The sequence below is a fragment of the Bombus vosnesenskii genome, unplaced genomic scaffold (assembly GCF_011952255.1).
Source record: "Bombus vosnesenskii isolate JDL3184/JDL3185 unplaced genomic scaffold, Bvos_JDL3184-5_v1.1 scf7180000013266, whole genome shotgun sequence".
Classification (NCBI taxonomy): Eukaryota; Metazoa; Arthropoda; class Insecta; order Hymenoptera; family Apidae; genus Bombus; species Bombus vosnesenskii.
In genome coordinates, this window is record NW_022882926.1 from 2,635,862 (window position 1) to 2,658,815 (window position 22,954).

The following is a 22,954-nucleotide window of genomic DNA, read 5'->3' on the forward strand; positions in this document are numbered from 1 at the left end:
TTGCAAAGACATTTTGCTACATTATTAGCTATGAAACAAGTTTCATTAAAAATAACTGAACCTAACAATTGAATGGAACTCAGATCCGATCCTAACGCTTACATACTCTATCTTTGCATACGTATTTATATATGTTTCTTCGGTCTATACTTACACATATGCATTACATTACTATATAATTAATACACGCAACGCTAAACACGTATACATATTATAATTTACATCTACGTTAACAAACATACACCTTAGATTAACCATATCGATAATACTCTAAAGTAGACTTTTATAGTTAAACGAAACGTTTATTACGAATGCACTGATGCATCTCATGCAGTGTGTGCATAGTATTTTACCTACGTTGGGTGTGCGTTTGTAAAACTCGTACAAAAGTATCCCTAACAGTTTTTTAAAAGCAGAAGCGACCGTGTCTTAATTCATCTTGCATCTTTTGTATAGAAATCACGATCCGTTTATTCATTTTATGATCATTTTTAATTGCCATAGTTTCGAAATTTGCCATTGAACAGAGACGTTCTTTAGTAAAACGCACACCCATTGAATTATCGACCACTTGGTGGCACGTACGCGGTTCCTCGAAAAACCGACGGTGATAGAAAATTTTCTTTCTTATCTCTTTTTTTTCCTGTAATTATTTTGTCGCATCTGATGCAGAATTTTGACCGCCTCTAACTTCGACGGGAAATTTGCGCACAGTTTTGCTTAACTTACTTTGATTTTGATTTTTCTTTTTTCAAAGTAGAAGCGGGCGTTGACTTTCTAGAAAATGGCGACGAGAGCTCGTTGTCTGAAGCTTTCTTTCTCCTTAATATGTTTCCGCTTATTTCACCTTTGCTTTTGCATTCTTACCTAAATTTCTTATCGTTAAAGTGTAAAAGAAGCTTTTAGAAATTGTTCAACGTAGAATCGAAATTTGTCGACGTTTGTCTATTCTGAAGTTTCAAAGTACCCTCTGCATAGAAATGGAAATAGAATGCAAAAGTCTAAATTGATTGCTTAAAGCTATTGTCGTAGGAAATCGGAAAGATACGAAACCGTTGCTTAATCTACGTCAACCAACTTCCTACTTTGACTCTGAACTTTGTTTAAATAATCGTACATGGATTATTAGAACTAGGAATTCACGGTAAAAATACTTGTTGAAAGGAGAAAGTTTCATAGCTAAACGGAATACGAAGACTTTGAACTCGGGGCGTCTGTCGTAATTAAGATTGCATCGTCTTTATAGAGAAAGATATTCTCGAAAGATTCATCAATGTACAATGTTTCAAAATGTGCTATTCAAAAGGGAATTTGTATCAATATGTTTACATTTTGTCCTGGTAATAAACTGGAATCTTTATAAGCTAACATATCAACACAAACGGCTGTAATAATCGCGTCTACCTAAGTGTATAATTACTAATACCTTCAAAATACTTTTTCATGACACCTAACAAAGTTCTTTAGTTTCTTGACCAGACTTATTGTCATTCAAATTATTGTCTTAACTAAATACCTGAATACTTCTTCGGTGAATGACTCCTATTAACGTGAGTCATCGTCATCGCGATCTTTATTCTTTAATTAGCCCATACCTATGTCAGAGTACTTGGCCATCTCACTGCGAATCCAGGGCACGTACTTTGGCACATAAGCGTACACCCCTGGTAGTTTCGGGTGAGCACACATTATACCCCAACTAACTATTCCACCTACGAACCATTTCTCTTTGTCTTGCTCGTCTTGGCACAGCAGAGGACCTCCGGAATCGCCCTATTAATTAAAAGGGAAAATTTACTTAAAACTCTGACTTGAACGCTAGGGCTATCAACAATTAAGATTTCCGCCGAAGAAATCAAACGGAGTTTTTCTATAAAATTTTTATCAAAGAAATCGAAATGAAATGTATATGAAATGATGTGCGTATAAATCAAGGAAAAAGATAAAATTTTATCTATGTATTTTACGAAATAAAATCATTTAAATTTCCACAAGAGCACTGTTGTAAAATCTGACTGCTTCTATAAACAATCATAGCTGTGATATTTCTAGTGTTAAAGATCGAAGTCGAAATTTTTATTTGGAGAAATTATAGAATTTCCAAATTTACCTGGCACGCGTCTTTCCCTCCATCCGGATATCCAGCACATATCATTCCATCGGTGACGTTCAATTCCTTGTACGTGATCCACAGATTACACACTTCTCTGTTTAAGACTGGAACTTGAACTTCGTTCACAGCTAGCTCGTATTCAGAAGCTACATACAAATTGATCTCGTAAAAATTCTCGTATAATTTTAACAGTCGACACTTTATACTGTTAAGACGTATTACATACAGTCGGTATCGTTTTTCTTTCCCCAGCCAATCACAGTGCACAGTGTTCCAGGTATTAGATGGGTATCAGCTGTTGGCAGACAGACTGGTCTTAGATGTTCGTGAAACTGGACTCGTTTTTCCAACTAAAAATAATTGCAAACAAATTTTCCTTAAATAATTATTTCAAAGATATAAATTAAAGTCGTATTAGTTACTGTATACCTGAAAAAGAGCCACGTCGTTGTCCTGAGCGACACCTACATTGTAATCTGGATGAGGAACGACTCTTTTCACTTTCAGCTTCTGACCAAGGTAAGTGTGCGAATGTCTTCTAGTAATCCCCAGTTGTATCGTCCACCCAGTTATATCAGTGTAACTGGTAAAATAACATTTCATTATTTCCTCTATGGTAAGTTCAAGTTTCTTAGAAAAATCGAGAAAGATATATGATGACTAACTTTCCCACGCAATGAGACGCAGTGAGAACCCACTGATCTGCGATTAGAACCCCAGCGCAGTAGAAGATCTGTTCAGGACCTCCAAGAAGAGCTGCTAGAAACGGCCAATCGCCAGGAGCTGATTCTACACCACCTACGATTCTCGTTTTCGCTTTCACGTGCCCATAAACCGTGTTTCTCCGTCCACAAGCTGTATAAAATTTATAAATTTGCAATAATGAAACGTATAGCTCGTTAACAAGTATCAGATTTTTATTCCAATTTTTTTGCATATTAAAAATTATATAAAAGACCATAGTCTACTACTTATTAATAGTTGAAAATAGCGTACCATATTCTGAACAAGTTAACTCAGCAGTTGGATAGGCTTCTTGATCCGTGATACATTCTTGAAATTCTTTTAGAAGGTTCGTCCGGTGTGTCTTAGATTCTCTTTGAGTAAGATTCATACCTTGCGCCATCAACCTGGATGAAAGCGGCGCCCTAAAACGATTTCATGACAGATATCTGCCTTTCGTCTGACAAGATAATATAATGGATATTTTATTGCGAATGTTCTTACGTGTATCCGAGCATGGAGCAGATGGTTTTAGCGGAATTCGAATCCCAGTAAGGGATACAGGCTGGCATGAACTTGCCCATTTCTGCGTGGTACACCTCCAGCCTTCCTTCACCTACGTCACCATTTCTTTGACTCAGTCTCACTGGCAAAATATTAAAAAAAAGTATAGTCCTCGTAATGGTATTTAGTAGGCGAACAAAATTTCTGCGTTTATAAAATTACGCACAATTACGCAGTTTAAAATCTTAATTTAAAAGTAATTTAATTTAATTTAAAAGTAAAAGTAAAAAATTACGCAGTTTAATCATTACATTATAGGATAAGTGTAACATATAATTTATTTTTATTTGTCTAATATATAATTTTACTAAATTCATTTCCAAATAATTTAACGCTATCTCTCAGCTTCTATTTTCCTCTTATCTATTAACCCTTAACTATTATCTAACAAATATTGTACTCCAAATAAAACAACTACTCTCATCTACAACAAAAATGCTTCACTTACGGCAATATCGCTCATCCTGACCCCAAGGACAATCCATCTCCCCGTTGCAGATGTGGTTAGCCGACATGCACCTTCTTTCCCCGCAATGCAAAGCAGACTTGGACATAGTGTTCATCGCCAGGATGGGTTTCTTCATGATCTTTGTGTTGTTAACGGAGGAGGATGAAGAGGAAGAGGAGGCTGCACACTCGCCGCATTCAGTCTCGTCGCTGTGATCCGCACAATCCAAGTAGCCGTCGCATCGCCAGTCAACCGGAATGCATCTGGTCCCATCGCATTGGAACCCACTGGTGCATACTGTGCAACGCGTGCATCAAGAAATGGCTAACAGTACAGTTCTTTTCTATATACTACGTACACTCGCGTTTCTCCTTCGTTTCTGTATTTTATTTCCAATTTTTTTCATCTTGTTTTTTACGTTTTCCCCTGTTCAGAGTTTTCGATGGCCTCGTAATGGAAGAGGAACAGATGAAACGTGAAAATGTAAAAAAATTGAAAGAATAGAGGATCAGAGAATGCATGATAAATGGCTGTGATTGTCTTCTGGTTGGGGATTTGCTCATTGTGAAGCTGAGGTATTACGGGACGGTATAGTTATCCACTTTTTTTATGTCTTTGTATTGAGATAATTAATGCAGGATCGATAACGTTAATCGTCGATGAGATTTCTAGGTACAAATCTTCCCTTTCGAGCGAACATTTAAGCTTGTATAATATCACGTAATTTAGAAATTTGACGATTAGGTATGTACATTTTGTTAAAGTAATTACGAAATTAATCTTCTTAGTTCTGAAATTTTAATTAGAGATTGTAGTTATACCAGTTATAATCTGTATCCTTATAAACAAACAAAATTCCGATTAAATTAGAGCGTAAGGATATTCAATCCTTAAAAGGATTTTTATCAATTTGCTTAAATATAAAATCATTTCTTTTAATTTGTCAGCTTCTTTGTAAGAAACTTCAATTATCGTAATTCCCGTAGTAATTAAAATTAGGAGCAACTTAAAATACACCATGAGAATATACTCGTACTAAGGCAAATATAATATCAAAGGTCTATTTAGCGAGTTAAATTTGTTCATGTTCTGGTTCTAGCAGCCATGAATCTTTCCAGCGTATTTAAACATCGGTTTCCTCGTTGCAAAACGACGAAGATGTCGCGTTCACGGCTCTTTGATAAATGTTTATTCACCGCAAGTATATCGTGACGCTCGTTTAAGATACATGTACATAGTCTCTCGAAGCGAACTCCATAAAGCAGGCCAGCGTCGAAAATCGCCCATAGCGCGATCGTTTAATATAGATTTTGCAATTAAGTTTCCATTAGCAGCGGGACACGCATGCCACGCGAAATCGTAACGCGAGCTGATGCATCCTGATATCAATCGAACATCAATATACGTGACTTCTCGGAAATTTATATTATAAATAATGAATCGTGTACCATTTCTGTAAAATTCATATTTGTTTTACGCATAAAACTACGATGTAATACAGTGGCTTACGAAAGTATTCAAACATTTACCTTAAACGATTTTACGTGTTATATAAAATATTAAAAAATTTCATTAGCCGTAGTGAGATACGACTTTAACGACTATTCAAATACCTATTTAATATACCAAATTCAAATATCATAATGATATACGACTTTAATCATCGGTTGTTACATTTGTTACACGAATTTCGGTTGTCACATTGAGTCAGCCAGATCTTGTTCAATTTGCAAATAGTTCAAAAAATTGCAGTAACATCGGATCGAAAAAATGTGGGAATATACATTAAACCTCCTACAGTATGTTTCGATAAAAAAAGAGGTTAACAAACAAAATGATGTCATTAAAAAAAAAATTTTTTTCATCTGTAAGTTTCGGAAACGAACATCTTTATGAGACAATGCTGTAACTTTTTTATGTTGTTACATTTCTCGCTTAAAATTGAGATGGTGCTTTCAAGATGTGATACTCTAAGCTATGATACTCTAAAAAATAGCTTTTCAGTGCATGTTTCGAGAAAGATATTTATTTGACATATTAAAGAAGAGCAAGTTTTCATCGACCGAGGATTAATGAAAATTTAAATATCTTCAATGAAAATTCAAATACCTATAACGCAGATAATATATTCATAATACGCCTGTTAACACTCAAGAGTTAAACTGCCAGATCAAATATTTCAAATTCCATTTAAAAGTACTTCGTATTACTAATTCTGATCGTACGAAATTCTTTACAAATCCCTAAGAATGGCCCGTCAAATATAATTTATGTATTCTGATATATGCTAACTAAACCGGGGGCTCGTTGAAAGGGGAAAAAGTGACTGAAAAAAGCGCGTCGGTCGACGAGTTTTCGAACGTGGCCGTAAATTCGCGTTGAAGGGCGACGTTCCAAAAGGGATTCTAAATTTCCTCGATATTTCCAGTCGGCGTATAAATAGCGAGGATATAAAGGAGGAAAGTTGTTGGACGTGGAAAAAGGGAAAGAAAAGCAAACGCGTTAGAAATCGCGACAGAAGGAATCGAATGGGGTGACCCTGTAATCAGGGCGCAATTTAATTTCAATTAACCGCGAACGCAAATGAATCAGTTTATCAGACAGCGAGTGAATCGATCCTCGATTGCACTCTGTCGGCTTCGATCGATAACGAAACTTTCCGGCACTTTCCCTCGGCCCTGGCTCCATTCACCGATTGCAACGTGTACCTTGGACCAGCGATCGTTTAACCTGCCGATTGTCGGTCGGAACGTCCGACCAAAATCAACTTCTACTACTGGACGGAGAGGCAGCCGCGGTAGGAAGTCGTTCTCTCGTTTGTTGGAACCTTTTCGAGGGGATTTCTGTTGATTGTGAAAAGGGGATTGTTACACGTTTCCGTTTTATAAAGAGTGAAATTTATCAAGGAAGAAAAGCGATAAGTTGGAGCCAGAGGTCCTACATTTTTATGTATTTTATATTCAATATTAGGTTGTAGCACGTGAAATGTCCGATTTCACGAGAAACTGAACATATAATACCTCGGCTATAAAAAGTATTAGCATATAGCTTTGTCTTCTAATGCACTTCTTTTATGACGATATTAAATCAATTTTATTTTACATCAATTTAGTTGCAAATTTTCCGTAATTAAATACCATCACTCTTTAATCTCGTATCCACAAACATTCTAAGAACCTACATTTCCTTCACATTTTCCACGAAGGAACCTATTCGATAAAATCACAAGTAAGTCGATTTTCCGAGTCCTTTGTCCAAGTTCGGTCGGTGCGACGCGATAAACACAACGATGTTCGAATCGAATTACGCCTGACTAGTGATGCGTAATTTCACTTGGATCCGTCTAGCAAGCCGAAGATGGTCGACATACTCTGTATTTACTCGATCGGACGAAGCTAAGAATCACCGAGGATGTAATTAAACGGAACCACAGGGACGATTAAGAAAACCGAATTGCTTCGGGACGATTGGTGGATAAACGCGGCTTTCCGGGAACACGACGAATGGTCAACAATGGAGACCATTTCGCGGCAAACAAAAGAGCCGTACACGTGGATGAACGCGCGAACAATGAACATAGGTTCAGCAGGTTAGTCGGCAATTAGTCCGGTTTCATCTCGATGCCAAGGAATTGCTTAAACAAAAGACGAACAACGAAGTCGCGTAAATATTTCCGGTCTCTCATTGTTCCGGCAACTACGAAGCGTTGGTTGATGAGATTCGAAAGTAGTTTTGTGATTTGCAGAGCGTTGTTCGCAGCGACCGATTTATTATCATTGTTTAAAACCATGGTTTTGTAACTTTCTTCTTTCTTCTTCCTTTGGTGAAGGAAAATTCATTTGATCTATGTGCGATCAGATTTTTCTTCACGTAAAACTGATTTCTTAAACGCTTCGTTACATCGAATAGAAAAATGATGGATTGCTATGTTATTTAGGTTACGCCTTTTATAGAATATTTAACGTAAGATGTTATTTAAAAATATCTCTTTCGAAGGAAGAAAATATTTTAAGCGAATAAAATACGTACAATTCACTTTGAATCAAATTTTCAACAAAATAATAACATCAACTTCCCCATATAAAAAGCACCATTAAGTATTTATTTCAAGATTATCGTCTTACTACACGAATGAATGAATAAAGAATAAAAGCATCGTCTTAAGAAACGTTCAAACATATTAGTTTGTGAAAAGTTTGCGGTTTGCGAACTCGTTTTCTTAATTCTAACGAGATAGAGAGTTTTAAGAAGCGCGTGGATGGAGACGGCCTCGTCTTTCCAGCGTTTTAACGTGGGTCGTCTATATTCTAGTCGTCCTCCGGCTGTCTCGGTGAGATTATTTTAATCCCACGATTATCCATCTCTTTATCAAATGCTCGGACTTTATCCTCTAGGCTTATCCGTGCCAGAGGAACCGAATAAATGGCTACCGAAAATGACGAAACGCCCATGGCCGACGGACAAAGAACTTGGTTCGAATCGACTTGCCTCTTTCGCACTTTTATCCGGTTATCGAACTTTTGTATCAACGAAGGATATTGCAAGGTGCGCAAATCGCGATTGGCTTCTTTCCTCGAGAATTGCCTTTGAATCACAGCTTTAGGAAGCTCAGAAGATAAGGAACCGACTATAGAAGAAATAAATAGATTTTGATAGATTTACAATGTGTGTAAATAATAATTGGATGAGAAGTGCAGGAGATCCGAGGAAATGGTATAGAAAAATAAATGGATTTCGAAGAGCGTGCTTCTTTCTTCGAGAATTGACTTCGACTCGGAGCCTTAGGAAGTTCAGAGTATACGGAAATAAGTAGGTTTCGAAGATCGTACGATCTTTGTTAGCGCAATCGAAGAAAATGAGGGTGAAGAGTGTCGTGATACGACTTACCAGGTCTTTCAGCTCTTCGAGCTGCCTCCAGCACTTCTTGATGTCCCACGCACTCGTCCGGATTGGAATTCTCAGGGAACAGATCGCATTCCAGATACTCCGGCAAAGTCAGGCCGAACACTTCCAGGAAAAACCCACACCGTCTCTTGGTATCTAAAGAGAAAGCCAAATTCCTCAAGAAATTTCTAATAAACTATGTTTACTGAAACTTACGGAAACTGCATTTCATTACCCAGGGATGCGATTAGTATTCAACACTTTATGAAACAAATAACCTATTTCCATAAATTTATTGATCGTACGGAGGCAGCATAAATAATCAGAAATTTTTAATTCAATTAAAAAAGATTACGTTTACAGCATCGGTTGCCTCAACGTAATATTAATTCATGGAATTAATTAGCATGATAATGAGCGACTCGCATGCAAAATTGTACAGTACAAACTTAGGCGTTTTATTAAAATTATTTGTCAACATATTATTGTTATATGATAGATAGTGTGCAACTATTAACGAACATAGATATAGAACAAACATCATGAAAATCAAATAATTGGTGAAAGAAGCGTAGTCATCCAAATATAATATAGCCATCGCTGATCAAACAAAGTTTCTCGAGTAATTAACGATCTAAATCGATATTAAATCTGGTCTGACGTGATTTATCTTGAAGAAAGAGAATGAACGGATAACTTACGAAAGCAGAGGCTACGGCAGGGTCGCACCACGTGGCCCCGAGATCCGCATTTCGGCACAAAAACGCTGCATAGAAAGAGAGCGGCCAATTCGTAGCATTTGACGTCGATCACGGCACCATAAAGCTCTAGCTCGTGCTGGGCGTCGCGTTGCCCGAAATTGCCCATGTAATTCGGGAAGATGGTGAAATTATACGGGATCTGAGGGAATCAACAACGAAACGGCACACGTAAATGCGTCTGGCTCACTCCATTTTAATTAGAACGTCCCGACGTACCACTTACCTTCGCGCGTCGTAACTTGCGAGCAAAATTATCATTATCCTATTTCTCTCTTTCTCTCGAGGACTTTTCGTCGAAATTTACACACACGAGTTGAAATGTTTTCAGTTAAATTACTTAGCCCTCTGTAACTTCGCGCGGCTTACAATTTGAAATTATATCAATGGAAGTTCTATTATTTAATTTTACTTTAATCGTATACCACTACGCTCTACGTTATTATCGTGTTATCACCGTACCGATATCAAATAATCACATTTATTGGTTTCTAGTATCCAAATCGATGTAAGAATTAATTACAACTTTTATTCTTACCGGCAAATAAAATTCTATTACAGAACAGTAATTGTCTGATACAATAAAAAAATCTTGCAATTTCTGTAAATAATTTGAAAACTTCTTTTTCCTTAATATTATCGTTTCAAATAGTCAAACATTTAAAACTCTGTTCTCTGAATCGCGATTCGAACGAAAGAAAGATTAGTTTCAACTCCGCGCTAAAGAAAGATTAATTTCAAATATTTGCTAAGTGTGAAACAAACGAAAGAGAAATACTATGAACGCGGAGGAGCAGTCCACGATACCTTGAGCGTCTTCTGCATAGCTGAGTATAGATAAAAATACAGCGTTCGGACGACACGCGTGACATGCATTGTTTTAATTCGATTCGACGACTCCGGAGAATCTCGTGGGCGGATTCCATGCGAGCTTATTGGAAATTATTTCCAAGAAAATCACGCACGGCACGTGGACAATGGTTGAACGTGGGAGGCTTACCTTATGGTACCTGCAGAAGGTCACGATTACGGGCAGACACACTCCTGGTGCCGGATTCCTTTCCTCGGTCACCGCTGGGACTCGTTCCGTGAACGTGACCATGTTCGTGTAGATCGTTTTGTTCTCTACTCGTATAAGCGTCTCTGGATACGCTGTAAACCAAATAGTTTTTATCAAATAAATTGGTTGTTTTGTACTTTTAAGTTGATACACTAAGGATCGATGTTGTGTTAATGCAACATTTCATTTTTAATACCTTTTTTTCAGTCAATTTAATATATTGAATTATTTGATTGATTTTTTTACAAGTATTATTATTATTATCACAATTATACGAAGTTTGAAGAAATTGAATTAAATTACATTCTGTTTTTAAATTATGAAAATCTTTTTATCGCAGTCAGCTTCTTGACAATATCAAAATCACGTAATTTATTTTTCGTAGTAATTTTATCTTTATGTAACTCTCAATCATTGTTTCATATTTTGGTCGTAAACGAATCAATATTAATTTATTGAGGACGTCTGTACAAGTACGTACTCTCGTTTCGTTCCGACTGACCCAAGTCCGTGCAATTTATGGACCGCGTCGGGTTTCATACGGATGCTTGATACGCCGCGTCGATTATTTCTATTGCGGTCCTGCATATACCTATCGTATTTCACAACGTCCCTCAATGATGACTGATTTTCGTATATTTTGCATTATACAGTCTAATTTTAGCAATCGTCTTGCAATTAAATACGGCTTCAACAAGTCAGAAAATCGTCGGTAGAAATTTAGTGGAAAGTGAGAATGACAGTGATATCCATGAAGTAATTGTCGACGCATTATTAATTCATTTTGGAAACCTACTTTATGATTTTTAATTTTATTGTAATTATTATAATTATTAATTTTAGGATTTTTGTGTGAATCATTAAATTAATTCGTAGCAAGCGAAACAGCCCAAAAATCGAGCAACTTTGAACTTCGGAAAGTCTTAGTTTTAAGATTCGACCTTTCATATCCTGTTTGGCGATATTTCACCACGTCCCCTTTGATTAACGCACGTCTAATGGATGCTGCAAGAAAAGTATTGTACGACACGGTTTTCATACGCTCGAGTGCCTTCTGTCATTGTGCACCACCACGCGCGACACATTACGAGCCACTCTTTCGGGTACTCGAGCGAAACGTGCAATTTTCTTCCATCAACATTCTCGCGGAATAAACTCAAACTTCTTACGCAAACTGATATTTCCCGAAATTAACACGATTCCAGTTCACAGTTTTTATTATATCTTCATCTCCTTTCCATGTTACCATGTAAATTAAACACTACGACTAATTAAAATTAAACAAAAGAATAACGATGACTGGGAAAAAAACCGATAGAAAACAACGGGTGCATTGAAGAAAGTTGCACGCGAAGCCGGTGTTGATGTTTGAAAGCAAGTAGCACGCGGGAACTGGGAGCTCTATTGATCTTTCGCTACCACAAAGCTCCTCGTGCTACGTGCTCGTGCATTATACCACCTAACGTCACCAACATTTACGTTTGTCACCGACGATCGTGCAACAACGTTCCACGTTTCATCGGCAATTCATTGCGATTACACTCGCGTACATGTACGTCGTGCCGTTGACAAATGGATACACGATACGTTTTAAGTATGATAAAAATGGTGTCTACTTACACTTGAAGTAAATGGTCAGACCTCCGGCGATGATCAACAACGCGACAGCATTGAAAAATACCTGCACGAATCTGAAGCGCAGGCTGCCGTTAGTCACATAATGTCTGCTAGTCATGTCACTGATTATCTGAAAACGATTTGAGGGAAGCTATTGTAGTTGGCGTTAATGGTTTTGGATTTTTCAAATTTATTTAGGTAGAAGTAATAGAGCTTTAATTTCTTAGATTAATTTTTATCAATATAATGGTCATGAAAGGCACCATGATATTAACGATGATAATTAAAACAACGGTAGTAAACTTTCCTTAAACTTAACCACAACTTTGAAAACTAATTTCTTTACCCAATTTGTGGACAACTTTTTATATATCTTTTTATAAGCAAGCTTTAGCACGAAACATAATTTCATATTAAACTTGTTTTATATGAAATTTCTTACTAACTTTTATTTTGACAACTTACATCGATACGAAAGTGGCCAAAACTGCGAGATCATCAGTTTCCACGATATAAGAAATTGTTCACAAAAGGATAGAAATTATGAATAGTCTAGAGAAGGCTTTATAAATTATCAAATCAATCTCATTCTTTTCAAATCATTAGCCTAAGCTCCCCCATTCAATACTATCGATCATTTCAATCAAATAATCTTCCATAATCCACATATTCAATTTTCATCTACGATCCACGTATCCCACTTTTCATATAAAAACGAATATCTAGATAGTCATGCAGAAAGAGAATGATCTCGATGTGGTGAGCTAGAACGACAAGGGAAAGGCTGACTCGTCGTCGCTTACATAATTCCCTGGAAGTATATCGGGTGCACGAATAGAGGGAAATATTAGCTAGCGATGTCGGCCGAGCGTACCATGCTCGCAACAGATCCGTGTTTGAGGAGTCAACGCACGCTGACTACATGTTGGTACGCACTAGTCGACCCTCTGGCACCAAATATCGATTATTATTTCCTCACAGTCCTATCGCACCGGCGAACGACAAATTACGTTCGCTGACAAACCCGACTCGCCGAATTCCTCGTCGCTTTTTAACTTCGTTCGACCTCCGTTTCCACGAAATTTCCATTTCGACGCACGAAAAAGCGACCTTGCCATCCTTCACTCGCCGGTAATTACATTAGAAACTTTTTCACAGTCGTGATTTTTTATTTGAAGTGGTTGTGATGTAAAAAATGGTTGGTTTTATAGGTGGGAGGAGCTGGAGGATGTTCGGCAGAATTAATTTTAACGGTCGTACAAAGAGCTTCGTTGGTCTTAATTTTAGTGCAGTAAACGTTTTTGCGTTGTTACTTTTTAATGTCCTTTGATATACGCGGAATAAATGGCATTGGAGTTTTGTAATATCGAGTTCCACTATGTGATTCACTACGAGAAACTCATTCCTGATTAAAATGCATTAATTCCATTCTTTATATTCTTCTGTAATGCGTAAAACAGCACACGTTACGTAAAACAGTAAACGCTATCGTAAAAATAAAGTGTTTAAGTAGATTCAGTCGTCACCACTCAGTCGTGTCCTAGTCAGGCGCGCTCTAGTCAGACACATTCTACTTAGACGCATTTCTTAGACACATAGTGAGACGATTTCTAGTTTCGATTATTATGTAAAGTCATATTTATCGGATACCTAAACCCTCTCTTTCTATGTATTTATATATTTAAAGTACATAATTGTGAAAAAGTTTAGAATCACTTCTCGGTTATATTTAAACCGAATCTGCAACACTGAAGTCAGTTAATTTCGTTTATTAATTTTGTCGAACTATCGATCAATGCTACAGACGTCAATAACGATTTGTGTCAACGTCACGATGACATAATAAACATCGCGTTTTTACCTTTCATCGGAACATCTCATTAACGGTACGGAAAATTCCACGAAGTCATTTATTTTCAATAAAGCTAATCGACGAAGAGGAGAACGCGAAACGACAAACCAACAAACGAAGCAATTAAAATGGTAGACTGTCGGTTTCATAAACGTTGCATCGACTCGCACCTGTCCTGGAAATTTTCGCGAATATTATCTGGGCTTACTGCTATTTTCGGCGTTAATAACGGCCGCCGGTGTTCGATGTAAAGTGATATCAGCCTGGGTTCGATACTGGCTCCCGACATTTCCCACCGCTATCGAGCACATAACTCGGAAAGAACACGCGGCCGTTCCTCCGATTCTGAACAAAAGGAACAAATGACGCGAGTTATCGATCCCCATGGAAACGCACGATCCTGCGTTCATTTATTCCGGCCATCGCGTTAACCCGCCGCGATCACCGCCGATATCGTTCGCGAAAACACATTGAAATTCCCATATCGAGGCGATTACGTGTGACCTCCATTTCATTCTGTGTTTTAATCACGTTTTAATCTTGTGTTTCGAGAATGATTTTCAATAAAATTACAAAATATCTAAACCTGCTGTATAATAGCTTATCAGACAGTATTTTTTATAAGTCAAATATTCAGCTGAGTTTGAAACTTGGCAACACTCGTAGAATTTCGACTGTTTTATTACTTTTCGACGTTGGTAAAGAACTTATCCAATTTCACTTTTTACTACATTTATGCAAGAGGGATTATTAGACGCAGCAATTTGTAACTTATGGCTCATAAAATATCACTAACAATATCGAAACCAGTTTTGACCCTCAATTAATGTCAACGAACGATACGAGCAGCACACAACAGTCTAATTTAACTTGCTTAATTCCACAATATTTCATGTTAATTTGTACTATGTCTTTCCATTCCCACGAGGATCGATGGACGCTACATCTATAGTATTTATCGTATAAAGTATGCAACGTGAATTAAAATTAAAGTAATGTAACTGAAATGCAGGCAGAAGTTTTACAATTACTCATGACCCAAGTTATCCATGTCAAATAATTCATACCAAGTTCCCCGATCGAAGTTTAAATATGATATTTCAAGATTACACAGACGATCTATTTACTTCATTCTACTATAGAGCTTAACCAAAAGGGCCACAGAAGGAGTAAACGACAAACTTTCATCATCTTCGATCCCTCGGCAATTCAATCTCCGCGCAACCAGGGCCAGCTTCCGGGTGACCAATTAAACCGAATTGACTTCAAACGTTTCCGGCTTTCTGCAACGTGTCAACAAGCTCGCTTTGGAGTCGATGCTGGCCTTCAAATCCGCGCTCGGCCGAGCGTACGAGCCTTCAGAAATCGTTTGACCCTTAATTCCGCGCGTATATCTCTCCATATCGTTCTTCCTTCCTCTTGCATCCTCCCTCTTCCTCACTCTCCCTATCCATCCGTTCGACGTTACGTAACAACAGCGTGGGAAACGAACGCAATCGATAAACGACGGAGCGCGAAAGAATTAATCGTGCCGTTTTCGCCGTTACGTAACGGGCTTTCGTATCTGCGCATTGAAAACGTCCCCGGGCCGCTTACCTTGTGATGCAAGGAGCCGTTGTTACCACCGTGAACTCTGACGATTGCTTGCAAGCTCGCTGGTGTGCTGGTCGATTTGGTGATCGTTCGTCCGGACGAACTGTCCGGCTCCGACACCAGTGCCCTATCTGAAAATCCCGTCAGAAATTTTCATTAACATTAGCAGGATCGTTGAGCGACAGAAGCGGTTAAAAGACGAGGATACGTTATAACGTGCTGTTTCTGTTAAACGAAAGGCTGGATTCGTGTCACGTAGAAGCCTCGCGACGGCTCGCTTTTGTAACAAACGAGCCGGTGCAATTGAATAGGAGGTAGGGGAAATGACACGAGTACCAGGATGATTAATTGAGATCGATTTTTAAGAGGAGTGAGTCATTTCGCTTTTTTTCCCCCTCTCTCCTTTTGGTTGTAATTAAATCGTTGAGTCTGATACGGAGGAATATTGGAACGAAATGTTTGAACAGTAGAAATTCACACAGAAAAGACGTGATTTGTCAGAGATGTAAAATAGGTTTAAACGATCGGTGGAACTGCTTCTAGTAAACGTGTTAGATAGGTGGGGTTAGTTTGGAAAATCGCGTGGATTTGTTACGTTAACGGAATTAAACGACGTGAAACGTGCGATTAAGACGCGTCACGTAGTGCTTGGCATCGGTTACATGACTCGATCCATCACCAACCGTACTCGCTGCGAAATTTCTCAGATATCGGTCATAGCTCGGTTAAGTATGTCTGCTAAATTCCGAAATCTCAACCTATTTCTTTCGCTTGAAGCGTCACATTCAACTTCGACGCCCAGTATCTCTTAAAATAAAAAATTCAAGTCTACTTCCAAGTTCTATTTGTTTATTTCATTCGAAGCCGATCGCTAACTAAAAAAGAGAAAGTAAAAATTTTGATGTTCCTGGTAAAGGACTATCCATTTTCTTCCCTATTTTGAAATTAATGGCACTTTTTAATTTTATACAATATTCTGCGCATTTCGCAATTTTTTTAACTAGCGAGGATAATGCGAATTCTTTCATATGACGTATATAGGCGAGCAAATAATTGATCTTTGGTTGAATTAATAAATATTTCGAATAAATTAAAATACAGTGAACGTCAAACGATAAAATCTAAATCTATTTTTTTTATCACAACAATCGTCAAATTCACTTTTACCTGGTACTTTTCCGTATTTATGGGGTAAAAGAGGAGCCTCCATGGTCTTGCTGGTATAACTAGGCGAGCTAGTCTGACTGAAGCTATCCGAAGAAACATTGCTGTCCTGTCGAACGCTGATAGGCTTTGGTACGGAGCTCTGTGAGATCGCGCTCAGGGGTGGCGGAAGGTTCGTCTGTGTCGCCTTCGGTAGCTTTTCCAATTTTTCGCAGTTCCTTTCCTTCCTCAGATTGTGCTGCAAAATATTCCTGACCCTATCCATCTCCGGCTCGTGTTTCCCGCGCGGTCCCGTTTCCGCGGATTTCTGCTCCTCGTACCTGATTTTGGTGAAAGAAAAATGTATTTGAACGAGGTCTTTTAGTCTTCTTTTCGCAATGTTCGAAATACAGGGGGAACACGACAAATGGACGAGACTGAGATTTTGTAGAATGTATGTATGTAAGAATCTTTTATGGGACATGAAAAATAGCGTCAAATCGTCGAGAGGGAAAGATACCAGAAAATAATTCGGAACGTTATAAAATCCTTTGAAATACCGTTGCAATATCCTAGAGATTTACGACTCAAGTTAGGTTCTTAAGTAATATTGTCGAAAGATCTTAAAATATCCTTCTACTTATTTGGAACTTTAGAAATAATTAGAAACGTTATATATCTTTTTAAATACCGTTGCAACATTTCGAAAGCGTCCGACACACGTTGATACTTTAAACAATATTATTGGCAAATTTAAAAATATCTTCTGCTCGTTAGGAACCTTGATTACAAGCTTATAAAAATATTGAGAACAATCTATCTAGTTTAAGAAGTAGCTCCATGTTTATCGTCGTTATACGATTCTCTGAATTCGATTCTCTACAACCTCGGGTGTTTTCCAAACTTATAAAGTCTGCAGGTACTTACCTGCCGATAGACCTCTCCTTGTTCGCTCTGAGGTGATCGTCCTCCTCGTATAGCCGTCTCTCAAGCTTTCTGGAGGCGGCTTGAAGCTCTTCGAACTTGCATCTCTTCTCTGCTTCGCGATGCAACCTCACCAGGGCTGCAAACTTCGTCTCGTCGTCCTGCAGGGCCTCCCTCCGGGACATAGCAATTTTCTCCCGAGACTTTCTGTCTGCAGTTTCCTTGCAACCTTCCTTCCCCGTCTTCGACGACTGAAGCCTGTCGAACAAACGAACGAGCAACCATCGTGAGATCGTAAGGGAGTGAAAAAGTTGGCGAATGAGAAAGGCATGTAGGGTGGATTACGGTCGATTAAATTAGCCCCGTAAGTTCCATCGTCGTTTGATTTATTAAAAAAGTGCCCCGCGGAGTTCTCTTGAGGTGAAATTACCACGAGTGGTGATGTATGTTTTCTCCGCCACCCCTTTGATGTCTCGTCGGCCTTTAACAAACCATCGCTCCCCTTTTTGTTTCGTAACAAGTACGAGAGGGAGCGAGGTATTCTAAACCGAAGTTCGTAATAACGAAATGAGGGCAAAGGTGTTCGCGAGAAGTAGAATTCTATTAAACTCCGGTGCTAAGAATGGAAGGAAGTCTGAATTAACGACGTCGCCGTCTTGTTTCTTCTTTGTATTTCACTTGTTTGTGTTCGCGTAAATTTTTTAATTCCGTACGAAATTTGTATGTAAAGATTAATAGCTGTACCTTGTAAATTGTAACCTTTATAAGAGAAATCGTAACTAGTTTTTACATCATCACTGAAATTTTTTTGACATAGTAATTCTCTTATTTAAGAATCTTCTCTTTCGTTTGCATAAAAAAAATTATAATCATATTCAAATTTGCGAGGGCAAAAGTCGACCCAACAGAAATTGATTTACCTTTTATTAACTTTTTTTAACCTCTACCATCGTGGAAATTTTGGTTAACGAGTTAATCTTCTGTTATGAACCATTTTCCGTCGTCAAACTGCAATATCTATCCGTCAGGTGTACTAAAATTGTAAAGAAGCGGTCGACGTTCCCTCGAAATACGGAGGATGCTTTTATCCTCATCCTCCGGAGCACTAAAACGCACGTGGCGAGCGAGCAGAGTATTAGGGTCGTTTACGACCACGGCAGATCGTTTCAACGAAACGTCTACTCGAACGCAGAGATAGAGTCGAAGCTCACGCTTCGTTTAGTCTGTCGTGAGCGTAATCGGCCGTAGCGTCTCGACGCTAATTCCTCTGCCTCGAACACGCTCGTCTGTACCATTCGTGGCTAGAAAGTTGGCCAATTGCAGTGGAAGGAATGCGAGTTTGACTAGATTATAATGTAACAGAAACACTTTTTTGTGGTATGATATTAAAAACGTTATTTTTTATTATTTTATCATTTTTGAAATATGACGTGAAATGATCGTATTTACAACACAGTCATCTATATGTATAAATCAAGGAAGGAGCGAGAAGAGCAAAAAATATTGAGTAAAAATGAAATCCCTAAACAAACAACAGATAATTTGACAAATGGCCAATTGGAGATATTTTATAAATTAGATACTATACAAATAAATAAGATATTTTATAAATTCTGTCTTCCACATACTGTGACTGAAAAAAGTACTTGAACACTATTGCAGTTATTATAGCACAAACATACGAATTAATTAATTAGTCACTTGTTGGTTAATAGTAATTAGTTAGGATCAAGTATTACATTTTGTTGAAAGACTTCTTCATTGAGAAATTTGTATAGCCATTGTAAAACGTCTCTCAAATATAGTAGCTCCACGTACGTTCTACCGTACGCGAACGCTTTCCAACGATGTAATTGCTTACTGTCATTCACGAAGAAACACTGAGATTCTTCCTTCTACTTGGAAATATTAGCTTCATTTTGGAATTCGCGTTGTTGCACGCGTGCAACAAAGTTTCCTAACGTGATTTCGCCGGGGTGACACGGTGACATAGTTTAGGGCGAACCAACGTTACGTGGAACGAGGGGAATTTCATTGGAAGCTCGGCTCTGACGCGTGGGTAGGTTAAAAGGAAAGAAAATCGCTGGATGATGCGAGGTTAGAAATGATATTTTGAGAGATAATTTAGGGGCTCGGAGGGAAAATGATGAAACTTTTAATTTGAGGAAATTGCGAGTAAAGACAAATTTTAGAAAATTGGGGAAAATCCTTATTAAAAAAAAGAAAAAGAAAAAAGAAACGGATTAAATATTTTTCCAACGAAAATTTGTGACGAGATTCTTTGGATAAATCTGAATTTTATGCATATATTATTTACTATAATTATCTCGCTGCTGAAAAACCTGGTATACTCTCGCACCTCTTTCCCACTAATCCTCCCGATTATCATTAATAATTGACTGATTAAGTGCACAAATGGAAATAAATTCGGTTCTTGCATATTTGATTAATTATATTATGATATGAAAAGGCACATACATTGATATAAAATTTAAATCCCTCCACCTCTCCTTTGGTATTCTCATCTACGAATCGCATCAATTTCTCTCACCTGTTATTCTGCACATTCGCCCCCTGTCTCTGTCTTCCTTCTCTAGCCTGATCCTTGAACTTCGACTCGGCGCTCTTCACGATTCTCTCGTGCAATCTCTTCTCTAAATCTTTCGACGCCTTCTGTAACTCTTCGAAACTGGATTTCTCATTCGGCTTACAATCCTCTTCAAAATTCGCCTTGTCGAAGTCCGCCACAAAATCGTTCTCTTCATTATTATTTTGCGTCTCCTTGTTGCTAAAATTCAACGTATATTCTTGGTTGTCCGGTTGATCCTGAGCCTGCAACGGACCCAGATCGATTAACTTCTCGTTGTTCGTATCGCGAGTCCAAGAAGAGGATAAAATCGACGTAGAAGTTGGAGCTGGATCGCTGGCTTTCCGTCGATTCGTCTGACCCTCCTGTCTCGTCGGCAGTTGTATCGGAATCGGTTTCTCGTTTTTGCTCCGTTTTGGGATCGCTGGCGGCCGCAGTGGTATCGGTGGCGGAGCAACCTGCGGGATCAACAAGTTCCTCGATAGAGTTCCCCTCCGTGCTTCCTTTGTTCTACTCGATTGAACTGCTATCCCTCGAGGATGCAGATAACGAAGAGTGAAGGCTGTGCGTATCGCCTTTTTCAACTTGCATGCAAAACCGGAGAAGCGGAAGTTATACGCAATTTTTCTTTTCTCTTAATTATAATTAACTTTATATCTTGGTTTTACAGCAGAACGTGTGATTTTCATTGCGTTGAAAATTTGAAAAATATGATCGGACATGATACTGCGGTATCAAAGATATTGGAACACTGCTTGCCTTAATGATCATTAGACTACGGATTTTTATGCAAATTCATATTTTTACGATCGCGATGAAACAAAATGAAATCTAAACAGAAGTTTCATTTAATCGTTAAATATAACAAGTACTATACTTTGGATGTTTCATATATCTGTGCATTCGTACGTTATATGTGCTCCGTTAACACTTGTACATTCTTTTCTCTCATTAATGCGTAAAAATTTACAGCCTAATGATTAATGTATATTCGGCTTTCATAAAACTTCCGGTTCCCTCAGCTATTTTTAAAAAGACTTATATCTTTGGTCGTCTTCACACAAAGTTTGGCTGTTAAACCCCGAGATATCGGACAACCAGTAAAAAAGGAGGAAAATTGTAAAGAACAATGGAAAGTGTCGTGTTAAAAATACTTGCAACTAGGCTATATAGCTCCGTGTATCCGTGTGTGGTGTATATATGTAGATGGTGTGCGTGTGGTCAGAGTGACGATTGTCCTCGTGTCCAGACTTGTCTGTGCAAAAGAACCGACGTGATTCAGCTTGATCCACTAAACCCTCGTTTGTCCACTAATTACGTGGACCCTGTTCGAGAAACGTGCGAACGAGTACCACGACGAGAACGTTTCGTTCCTCGTTGTTTCTACTCGATTTACTACGACCACTTAAAACCAGCCGGTTAGAGATTACACCGTCGCTTTTTGCCTTTGTTAATTCGTTGAGTGTCGGCGTGCCACTAATTGTTCAGTTTTAGTCGTACGATTTAGACGAAAATTCCATCGTTTCTCTGCAATACCGGCATGATGTATAGAAAAAGAAGAAGGCTCGAGAACTGCGTTAATTTTCCTTTCAAATTATTCAGCGTCGAAAGTTCAAATTATTCGCCGATGTATTCTATTTCCTCACTGTAACTGTGTGGCAGGAGATTTACCGCTGATAATTGGGCTGCGGATGTTTGTGTATTTATTGGAAATTTAAATGCGAAGAAATATACAGAAATAAAATGTACGAAAATATCCAAAGCGAAGTATTAATTGGACTGCGGACTCGCGCGCGTCTATGTTAATTTTCAATCTGCGGAAATGCACATGATACATATTAGTATAGAAATATATATAAAATATTTATAAATACCATACTTTTTACAACTTATAGTACACGAAACAGATCTTTATTTCTTTATATTATGTTCCTGAAAACATGAAATTAAAGTCTACGTGGAAACATACAGTTTAATCACAACTGTGTAACATACGCTGTATACACAAAAATAAACGAATTTACATTTTGCAAGTATCCACGGAGATTTAACTTTTGGTCGGAGCAAAGAAAGTGGGAATTGGGTGTCGATTAAACTGAAATCGGATATTAATCGAAACAGAGAAGTTATTTAAACTTTACTTACCGTAGGTGTTGCGGAATGGCGGCGTGGTATCGGCGGTGGAGCGCCACTTCCGGCGGGCGGGGGTTCCGGAAGCAGGGATGTTCGTGCCGGTAACCCGACGCTGTGAATTCTACTCTGTCTGGAATTTCACAGGAAAATATTATCGCCAGAGGGACAAACGAGATCCATCGACGTATTTTAAAAATGAATAATGGTCTTTATGGTCTCTCGTTATAAGCCTCTTGATAAAGAGGAGGCAAAGGGCATCGGTAATTCGCAAAGATATCAATTACTTATTACTGGCGCGTCTTTGATGGATCAGGCTCGCTAATTAGCTCGATTCGGCGCGTGCCCTTTTAACGGTATAGTTTCCTTTGTAGAAACGCTTCACTCGAAATCCGTCCTTCAAAGTGGAGTCATAGAGGTTCTAGATCCGGGATAATTAATGCCTCAATTAATATCGAGGACGAACGCCGCGGAATCATGTGACAGTACGAGCTTGATACATCAAGTGTTGGAAACGTGTTTAGAAGTTGGTAACGAGGACGTTTGCAGCTCGAAGAA

The 22,954-nt window shown here is 38.3% G+C and overlaps 1 protein-coding gene across 1 annotated transcript in view; it reads right to left on the bottom strand.

Annotated features, from left to right (window-relative positions):
• Positions 1-1,584: 1,584 nt before the first annotated feature.
• Positions 1,585-22,954, bottom strand: part of LOC117243520 — a 39,845-nt gene continuing 18,475 nt past the window's right edge. Inside the window, exons 3-19 of the mRNA XM_033511086.1 lie at positions 22,412-22,529; positions 20,231-20,724; positions 17,683-17,937; positions 16,780-17,096; positions 15,616-15,743; positions 12,171-12,297; positions 10,491-10,642; positions 9,434-9,632; positions 8,736-8,888; positions 3,849-4,145; positions 3,341-3,482; positions 3,110-3,261; positions 2,779-2,968; positions 2,543-2,696; positions 2,340-2,463; positions 2,111-2,259; positions 1,585-1,773 (exon numbers count right to left, since the gene is read on the bottom strand). Coding sequence (XP_033366977.1) covers positions 1,585-1,773; positions 2,111-2,259; positions 2,340-2,463; positions 2,543-2,696; positions 2,779-2,968; positions 3,110-3,261; positions 3,341-3,482; positions 3,849-4,145; positions 8,736-8,888; positions 9,434-9,632; positions 10,491-10,642; positions 12,171-12,297; positions 15,616-15,743; positions 16,780-17,096; positions 17,683-17,937; positions 20,231-20,724; positions 22,412-22,529 — 3,340 coding nt within the window. The remainder of the gene's footprint in view (positions 1,774-2,110; positions 2,260-2,339; positions 2,464-2,542; positions 2,697-2,778; positions 2,969-3,109; positions 3,262-3,340; positions 3,483-3,848; positions 4,146-8,735; positions 8,889-9,433; positions 9,633-10,490; positions 10,643-12,170; positions 12,298-15,615; positions 15,744-16,779; positions 17,097-17,682; positions 17,938-20,230; positions 20,725-22,411; positions 22,530-22,954) is intronic.